This window comes from Panthera tigris, chromosome A3 (genome assembly GCF_018350195.1).
Source record: "Panthera tigris isolate Pti1 chromosome A3, P.tigris_Pti1_mat1.1, whole genome shotgun sequence".
Classification (NCBI taxonomy): domain Eukaryota; kingdom Metazoa; phylum Chordata; class Mammalia; order Carnivora; family Felidae; genus Panthera; species Panthera tigris.
The window spans coordinates 81,556,925-81,566,741 of NC_056662.1; the positions used below are offsets into that span (position 1 = coordinate 81,556,925).

General features: G+C 46.0%; 1 protein-coding gene across 1 annotated transcript; it reads left to right on the plus strand.

The window, feature by feature from the left end:
• Positions 1-1,370: 1,370 nt before the first annotated feature.
• LGALSL (galectin like) lies at positions 1,371-8,781 on the plus strand. The gene is made up of 5 exons (XM_042981534.1): positions 1,371-1,489; positions 2,296-2,367; positions 2,518-2,606; positions 3,247-3,424; positions 5,628-8,781. Exons 1-5 carry the CDS (start codon positions 1,454-1,456, stop codon positions 5,769-5,771), a joined length of 519 nt encoding a protein of 172 aa, XP_042837468.1. The 5' UTR covers positions 1,371-1,453; the 3' UTR covers positions 5,772-8,781.
• Positions 8,782-9,817: the final 1,036 nt, after the last annotated feature.

Below are 9,817 nucleotides of genomic sequence, written 5' to 3' on the forward strand. Positions count from 1 at the left end.
ACACTGGACTGGGATTACCATTATTAGCTCTGGTCCATAAAGGGAAAGCTAAGACATAAAAGCTGCAGTGATGTTCCAGGACACACAGCCAGGAACAGTGGCTGGAAGGGAGCCATTGAGGGCCCCTCTGGGACTGCAGCAGGCCACACATGCTCCCTGCTTATTAGTGTAAAACACCCTGGTGACTCACACAGTGGAATGCTTAAGCCAAGATGTCACCTAATAGAGGGTATGTTGATACAGCTTTATCTGAGAAGTTACATAATCATCCCAATGTGGAAATGCCAAAAAGGAATTTGTGCCTTGGAATAAAAGAGAGATGTACCCCTGGGAATGACTGACTCCACAAAGGATATAAGGAGTTTACCAGTGAGAAAGTTATTACCCTAGACAGAGCAGGTGACTTGTAAAAAACAGGTCGCAATGGGGGCTAAGGATTCACTATGGGCAGTTCCACTTGGTTAAGACTTAGCCAGACCCCTGCCCTAGACAGTCTCCAGTGTCCCCCAGACCCGCCCCCTCCCACAGGGCAGAAAGAGGCCTATTCTGTTATCTAGCCTCCTGGGATATAAAAGTCCTTACTTTGAGTCCTTTCTGTCTCTTGCTTTTGGGTCAAATATTTATTTATTTAAGTCTAGAGACTTCATTATCTTTCTACCCTAGAGGGCCGAATGAATCTCCCCTTCCACTCTGTAGGAATTTTCTGAAAGAACTTACTCTCTGAAAAAAATCTCGAGCTCTGGGACACCGCTCCCACCCTCCAGTCTTCCCTTGACCTCTGCCTCCGTCGTTCCACCTGCCCCAGGACGTGACAGAAGGAAAGAGGTTGGCTGGAAGGGAGGGGCGAAAGTGTCACAAGCACCTGTCACCTGCCTGGCCCTGGTCCCCACCTCCCCAGCCCCCAGAACCTCCGCCCTCCCTCCCGCACGCCCCGACTGCGACTAGCCCGTCCCTCCCGCCCCAGCCTCCCGCCACCTTCCAATGGCCAAGGGGCAGGGCAAGCTGAGCAAGCCGCGGCAGCCCAGCTGGGTCCCCGCCCTGTTCCCGGTTCCCGAGCCGGGCCCCTGCGACCTTTAAATGCCGCCCAGGGCCAGCGCGACGCGGCCTTCGCCACCCTTCTTCCTCGGGCGGCGACAGCAGCACCCCGAGGAAGAAAGCAGCCCCGACCGCGCAGCGGCGGTCCGGCAGCAGCGGCCACCTCCGACCTCCCGGCCCGAGCCGCCTCCCGCTCCCCTCCCCCTCCTCCCCGGCCCAGCCTGCCTGGTCGGCGCCTGGCCCCGGGCGTGCGCGCACGCGTGCCCGCCTGTGTGTGCGCGCGCCCGAGCCAGCCTCGGACCCGCGCCCCCGCCCGGCGCAGGACCGCCCCGGGATCCCCGCCCGCGCGCCGCGTCCCACGTCCCCCGCCGCCGCCGCCGGGCCGCCAGCCCTGCACCCCGGCGCGCAGTGCAAGAAGATGGCGGGATCCGTGGCCGACAGCGATGCCGCGGTGGTGAGTGCGGAGGGGTGCACGCGAGGCGCCCCCTTCCCGCGGCCCCGCACGCCGCCGCCTGCTCAGCCTGGCTGCGGCGGAGAGGTGGCTGAGGCCCAGCCCGGCGCCCCCCGCGTGGGAAGGCGCCGGGTACCTGTTAGCGAGCGCCGGCTGTGAAAGGCAGGCCTGGGGGGCAGGCGGGGCGCCCCGGGTGCAGCCGAGGGAGCGTGCGTGGGGGCGGACGGCGGCATGGGGGTGACCGACAGCCCCCTCGATGCCGTGCAGCCAGCGGCCAGGTGTGTGCACGTTGCACGTGTGAGTGTGCGCGTGTGTGAGTGTGTCTGGGGCGCGCGCCCCGCCGCCGCCTCCGACGTCCCGGGGATTCCCCCTTGGAAATGGGTCTGGCCCGGGGGCTCCCGAGAGAAGTTGAGTGCGGCCCTGCACTCCAGCCACGTCCTTCGGGACAGGCCTGGGCGACAGCGGGTCCAGAGGCGTTTGCATTTAAAGAGGGGCCTGTCCTCCACCGACGCGGGGCTCGGGCTCCCCGGTGTGCCTCGACCTGGATTTTGATCCAGATCTGAAGGTCTGGGGATCTTCAGAAGCTTAGCTACCAGGTGGAAAGGACGGGTTTTGTTCCGGGGCTTTCTGCGGCTATTCAATGGGCTGTGAGGTGGCAGCATTTGCAGACGCTGCCTGTGTCCTGCCAAGGCTGCTGGATTCAGCCAGATCCCTGTAGGTTCTTCCCCACCCCTTCCCCTTCCCCTCTCCCGCCCCCACCCCCAAAACTAGAGCCTTTGGAAAGCCAATCTGTGTGCTTCTATTTTTAGAAACTAGATGATGGGCATTTAAACAACTCTTTGGGCTCTCCAGTTCAAGCCGACGTGTACTTCCCACGACTGGTAAGTGATTTAGTTCTGTGCTCTGTGTCTCCGCCTGTACCCATTTTCTTTCTAACTGCATTTTCTAATGAGTCAGGTCCCCAGGATCTGAGGGCTTGGCTCTTCCCCTACAGGCTGTAAACTTCCTGCTTCTCCTGTCATCCTTTGCAGATAGTTCCATTTTGTGGGCACATTAAGGGTGGCATGAGACCAGGCAAGAAGGTGTTGGTGATGGGCATCGTAGACCTCAACCCAGAGAGGTAAGACAGAGAGTCCTTGTCACAGGAAGGCTTATCAGGGAGTTACAAGGCGGCGCCCACTCTTGTTGTGGTTTATTGCCCCTCCTCCTCTCCCTGTGGCCAGTGTTGCTAGTTAGAAGCGCCAAGAAAGTACCATGTTCCCATGAAAAGAATGTGTATGAATCCTAGCCATCATTTGTCCAGACAGCTATTTATATCAGAGATTATAAATATAGGCCCACATCATTTTCTCTTTGACCCTTAGGGAGGCCAAAGGATTTTTTTCTAAGGGTTTTTAAACATGGTGCTTAGAGCAAGATCTGTCAATGTAAATGGCAAGCAGACTTTACAAGATATTATTCCCCTGGTCAGTTTCTGGGGCTTCTTCTGAGAATTCTGAAATGGATTAAGGTACAGATGTGTGGGTGGTTTGAAGTATCTGACATCCCTAATATCAGTCCTTTTGCAAAGTCTCCTTTAGGTATCAAAACGCCTGGCTTGATTGTAATCCTCCGTCTCCATACGTAGCCCAATTCCCTGTGTAAAAAGTGGCCCATTAAAAGCAAACATACCCTGAGAAGAAGGAGCAAGTATGGGGGCCTGAGTTATTGACAAGTGTTGTCATGGCCAACCCTGATTAACGAGGTAATTTTCTGTTCAGCTTTGCCATCAGCTTGACCTGTGGTGACTCTGAAGACCCTCCTGCCGACGTGGCAATTGAACTCAAAGCTGTGTTCACAGACCGGCAGCTACTCAGAAATTCTTGTATATCTGGGGAAAGAGGTGAAGAACAGTCAGCAATCCCTTACTTTCCATTCATCCCAGACCAGCCATTCAGGGTGAGTACCTCGAGTGCCTCAACTCTAACTGCTGGCAGGGTGATGATGCTGTTCTCCTGCAGTGTATGCCAAGAAGGCTTTAAGCAGCCAGAATTTTTGCATGTCCAGGAAATTTGTCACCTGACGGCGAAAAAAAGAAAAAAAGATCAAAAGAGCTCTGTTTGCTGATAGGAATTAATACCATACTAGCTCTTGGCTCTATTTAGCTAGTACATTTAGTAAATAAACCCATGTCTGGATTGCTAAGAATAAATACTTTTCTATGTAGTACTCAACCTAGTACTGGGAACGTAATCTATACTGGCCCCGAAACACCTGATTAATAAATAATAGTAAGTGCTAGAATTTTCCTCAACCTGTAAGGAGTAGTAAGCCTTATTGGTTGTGACCTTTTAAAGAATATAGTGATGATCTTTTCATTGTTTCTTGTTGCTTTTGCCTGTATGGCCTGGTCCTGTTTCTGCCTCTGGGTTAAGTAGCCTCAGTGTGTTTTATTGCCACAGGCTGTGTGGCTGACAGACTCCTTCTCTGGGGCCTAGATGAGTATAAATTGGCTCTCCACTATCTCGTGGGCAGGAAGCACAGCCCAAACTTCCCATCCAACCAAGCAATATGAGTAGCACCTTCCTCTATGAAGGCCAACGCCAAGAGATGCAAGTAGTGTGGGTAATGTGTTAGGAAAGGATTTACTGAACTATCAGTCCTGGTGATGAAGTTGTCTGCATTATACCTTGTTAACATACGTCACAATAATGACAACTCAGTTAAAAGCTCCCTGTTGCATATAAGCCTACTAAAAGCACAGCTATCCTTAACCTGTTGCTCTTCATCTAGAAATTTACAAGGGCCTTATAAAGAAGTAGTGGGAGGAATAAGAATCCACGAGGTCTACATCAGTGATAGAATCAAGATTGTTGTTCTCATCGTAGCCTGGGGAAGGCAACCCTGTCCATGTCCCGTGCCCTCCCCCTTCTCTAGAATGGTAATGACCCCTTAGACTCCTCTTGACTGTGACAGGTTTTTTTTCTTCCTTTTTTTGTTTTTTTGACTGTGACACTTTCTCAATGATGAATCTTAATGCGTAGCTCATGAGTATGAGTAACCAGAGCTTCTGACGGCCAAGAATATAATGCTCCCCAACAACCAAATTGAAATGAAATCAGCCCTTCTTGGTGATACAATTTTAGTAATAATATGTATTAACTGTGACTAATATCACATATAAAGTCTCTTCTTGCATGGGAGCCACCAGTGCTTTTAATGAATACATAGTACAGAACCAATGATTAAAATGTATGGTGAATTACTTGAGGAAAAGAGGAAGAAAAAGCTTTTGCCATATGGAATCAGCATTTCTGTTTAGCTTAACAAAGCCTTGTTAATTACACCTGGTCCAGTGGTAATTACCTCCTCTCTGCTGTAGTGTTTACCATGTTTGAGTGTCTAGACTGTTATTACATGCTACTAAGGGGGTACTGGTTCTGCTTTGTTAGGGTCTTCTCTGAGGGTAGGACAGAATTGTGCAGGGGATGGAGGCACCTAGGTGGCTTCATCAGTTAAGCATCCGACTTCAGCTCAGGTCATGATTGCACAGTTCATGAGTTTGAGCCCCTCATTGAGCTCTCTGCTGTCAACGAAGAGCCTGCTTCAGATCCTCTGTCTCCCTCTCTCTCTGCCCCTCCCTCTCTTGCTCACGCTCTCTCAAAAATAATTATTTTTTTTTTTAAAAAGAAAAAAATGGTTCAGGGGATGACAGTGGAGACATTATGTGTCATATAAATAAATATATGCTACTTTATGTCCCTTTCTGGAGTACGAGGAGAAGGGAGAAATTAAAGCATGAATAAATCTTTAAGGGATATTGAATAGCATAGAGCAATGGTTCACAAAGTGTGTTCCTCATTCCAGCCATGCCCGCATCGTGTTGGAACTTGATGGAAATGCAGATTCTTAGATCTTACCCTCGACCTACTAAGTGGATAATTTGGGGGGTGGAGTCCAGCAATCTGTGTCGTAACAAGCCTTCTGTATGAGTCTAGTACACCCCGATGCTTGAGAACCACTGAAGATGGTGCCTTTCTCTAAAATTAAGTATTATTTATTTGTTTTCCCCAGCAGGGTTCAGTGAAATTGTGAATTGAGATAGATGATGATTTAAAAAAAAAAAAAAAAAAGAGATGGATGATGATTTTGTTTCTTCCAGGTGGAAATTCTTTGTGAGCACCCACGTTTCAGAGTGTTTGTGGATGGACACCAACTTTTTGATTTTTACCACCGCATTCAAACGTTATCTGCAATCGACACCATAAAGATAAACGGGGACCTCCAGATCACTAAGCTTGGCTGACACTGTTTAAACCACCTCCGTTTCAAATAGGATCAGGTGCCACGACTATCTGACTGTCGGTCTGGAAGAAGTGTCCTAGCAAGATCTGGAGACTTAAAAAGAAAACAAAAACAAAAAAGCAAGCTTCCCTGTCTCTTCTTTCTGTGCAGTTTAGACCCAAAATGGCAACTTCAGACTGTGGTTTGCCCTTAGGAAGCCGTCAGAACAAAGACGCCGAGCCATTATTTCCAGAACCAAGTAATACATTTATGCTGGATTTTATTCAGACTAAACGGACATGGATTTGTGATAATTTGTGATTTGGTAGCAAGTTATTCATCTTTTCAAAACAAGGTGATACTTAGAAACAAAAGTGCTAAAGACCTAAAACAACACCACCAACAACAAAGACGGTACACCGAAATCAACTCATTTCTGCACTGAAGTGGGATCGTGTAGCACAACCAACATTTTAGTCAGGGTATTTACATAGAATGTAGGTTGTTCGAGGTTTGGTTGGTTTTGTTTTTCTGGTTTCTTCTTTTTTTTTTTCTTTCTTGTTTGTTTTTGCACAACATAATGTTAATTCAGATTTTGAAAGCTTTCTCGAAGTTATTTATTTATACTCACTCAGTGTATGTATTAGGGAATGATTAATGTCTCAAAAACAAGTTATGAACTTTTGAATGTACAAATATCTTAGGTCCAAAGGGGAAAATTACTTATTACAATCATGAAAGAATTGTATCTTCCATACCCCTAAACTTAGGATCTCTTGATATAAATTGCTGTAAGTGCTTTTGGGAAAACTTGGCAACATTTCGATAAAACTGCTTTTCAAGTAATAGACGATTACATGAATTCTATTTACATGACTTTTTCTCCTTACTGTGAATTAGCACAGTATTGGCTTCCTTAAGACTAATTAACTACTTTTTCCTAGGTCTTTATAACAGCTCATTAAGTTGTTATTAAACTGATTGAAAACATATAACAGATGATTGCATAGACAATTTTTAAAATAACTGTTATATAAACTTTTAAAAGTATACTATGAAAATGATTCTGGAATGCAATGTAAAGCAGAAGCAAGTGGCCCCAAATAACTTACTTGGAAGTAATTTATATCAACTTAAGCTGTTAGCTCATTGTATTACTTTTATTATGTGACCCTCGCCAATGTCCCTAAGCAATGCCTTTGGAGCTTCAGAGGAGAGGATGCTTCCCGCTGTGTTGGCTGTGCTGAGACATTAGGATAAGAGGGGATCCGGATTAGGAAATGATCCAGTTAGTTTATCTGGAAGGTTAACTCCCAGAACTCCAGGTCTCTTGAGCCCAGCCAATAGTATGAATGCTTCCACTTAAGCTGGAAGAGTTTCCGTGCACTTGTGGAACTGATCCATCCGACAGCAGAGCGTCATCGGGAGGAGCCTGCAGTACTGTAAATGTCACCACGCGGCAAGGGATGGTCGGAGTCCTGGGCACTGGACGTCACAAAGCGCATTGGCCCTGGAGAGAAGGACCCCTGGCATTGCTTTGGTCAGGTAGTGGGGAGGACTGAGGGATGCTGGGGTGGGGGTGTATTTATATATAATTTAGGTTTTGTTTGTACAGCATACTGCATCATGTTATGACACGTCCTTGCCCTGCTTTGCTTTGGAGTATTTTTTACACAACATGCAGAGACACGGAAGTGGCCACGTCATTTTCACGTGTCGAGAATGTAGACAGTGTTTCAGTACCAAAGTCTTAAGAAAAAGCAACCTAAAATTGTGAATTTTTTATAGGTGATGTATTTGGGTTCTTCTCAACTTTGAAACTGTTTAGCACAGTTCCACTGTGTTATAGAAGAAGATACTTTATCCAACGAGACTGGCTGAGCATTGAAAAGCTTTATGTACCAGCTGACTTAATCAGCCATGTTCAGCCAAGAGGGCTGTTCTGTGGCTCCAGGTATTTTCAAGCCTGTGATTAACTTCTCGTGGCTTCTCAAGCCACTAGATTTTGAGGAGTGTTTGTACAGGCATTTAGAGGGCACCCTGAACTATATTTGTAGGGGTTTTGGTGGAAGACCCCCACGGGAGGTTTCCTTTGAGTGGCTGTCCATCCCCCACGCACTGCATAATTCAGCAGAAACCAGAGGAGCTGGGTGTGTTGATTGGAAATGACACTGTTCTCTCTACCTATCGGCTAACTGCTTATCGGCCGAGCCCTTACGCAGCTTAGTGTGAAGATACACTGTTAACCCTTCCTTTCTCTGGGAGGCCAGTGGGAACCTCTTGGTTAAGCCTGTTGGAATTAATCTAAATGATGTGATGGTTTGATTCAGGTATAACGAAATTAGCAGGGGGCTGTGTTAATCATTAGCTGGAAACTGGAAACAGTGTTCTTGCCTCTCATTGGCATGTGAGGTATAAGGTGGGAATTCAGGGTGGAAAGTGCAATTTAAAGCTTCACAGGAGAGCATTTGGGTATGTAAGGAGTTATTTCTGACCAGAGCCTAATTTTGCAATATGACCAAAACCAAGGAATATAAATAACAGTCAGGCTCTGGGGGAACGAAAGGCAGGCTTTAGACAATCTGTCCATTTCTGCATCAAAATTGAATTGAATGTGTATATCTACTTAAAAATTAATAGAAGTGACTTCTGCTTTTTGGGCTGTCCCAGAATTGTCTGAAAAATACTATTTTTTTAAAATTTGAAACCCCGTTTCAAATCTTGCCAACCTCAGTTCAAAACCCCTAAGAGATCACTCTTGGAATTGATGGTGACTTGTTAAAACGGCAAATCCTTTCATTTGTACTAAAAAATATATATATCCAAAAAGAGGGAGGGAGCCCTGTGGCCTTGAGAGAAACAGCCTTGGCATTTTCCGGCATTAATGTAGAAATAATGTTCTTATGATGACATATTTTCAAGGAAACACTTTCTTATTTACTGCGTGGTGTAAAATGTTGCTAAATGTGTTCTTACATTATTATGTCACTGCTAAAAGTTATTTGCACTATAATAAAGGAATTTTCTACAAAGCGGTTTCTGGTTTGTAACATGCTAAATTTGGCACCAGATATGATGTACTTAGTATAAACCAAACGGTATTAACAGTGTTCCCTCACTTTAATATATGCTCCAAGACCACTTGTTCACATGTTTCCCACTTTGATAAACTGATCAAGGGAAGGAAGGTGCCTCGGAGACCTAATGAGTTTATGTTGTGTGTACAATGGGTTTTCTTTTTAAGTATAATTTATATACAATAAATTCACTTTGATGTACAATTCCACGGGTTCTAACGCATGCATAGATTCCTGTTAACCACCACCTCAACCGGGATACAGAATTGTTCCATCACCCCCCAAAATTCCCTTGTGCTATCCTTTTATAGTTAAATTTGCCCCTCACTCCTAACCCCTAATCAGGCAACCACTGTTCCCTGTCCTCTCTCTATAGTTTTGCCTTTTCCTGAGTGTCCTAGAAAGAAAATCATGCAGTACGTAATCTTTTGAGGTCGGTTTTTTCCCATTTGCGTAATGCATTTGAGATTCATGTGGTGTGTGTATCAATAGTTTTTATTGCTCAGTAGTGTTCTATTGTATAGATGTACCAATTTCTTTATCCATCTACCTGTTAAGGATGCAGTGGGTTCTTAATAAATCATTACATATAATCTTAGCACAGTATATATACAAAAGCAAGACTGAATATCCATGTCTTCTCTTTCCTGTGGTTTGAATGATTAGGAAGGAAACTTGATTCCTTGGCTATTCTGCCTACAAATAAAACTATAGCTTATAGAAGTTTGCCTAGCTTCAGTTCGGGAGGTAAGAAGAGATATTTACTCACATGCTGGTTCTAGGGTCCTACTTACGCCTTAAATGTTTTTATTAATCCCTTTTTTCCATTTTTATTTTTCAAAGATGCAACGTTATGAGGCATGATTCTGTCACAGCTTTTGCAGTTAAGTATAGGCAGGGAGGCACCTATATGCGCACCTGTTAAGGTGGGGACAGTTTGCTGACACTATTGGACGGAGATGGGGGAACTTCCGTGCCCCACAGCCTTGCT

Coding starts and splice junctions, on each gene's coding strand:
- LGALSL (XM_042981534.1), top strand. CDS start 1,454: ATGGCGGGATCCGTGGCCGACAGCGATGCCGCGGTG. Junction 2,368..2,517: donor ACGTGTACTTCCCACGACTG/GTAAGTGATTTA, acceptor CATCCTTTGCAG/ATAGTTCCATTTTGTGGGCA. Junction 3,425..5,627: donor TCCCAGACCAGCCATTCAGG/GTGAGTACCTCG, acceptor TGTTTCTTCCAG/GTGGAAATTCTTTGTGAGCA.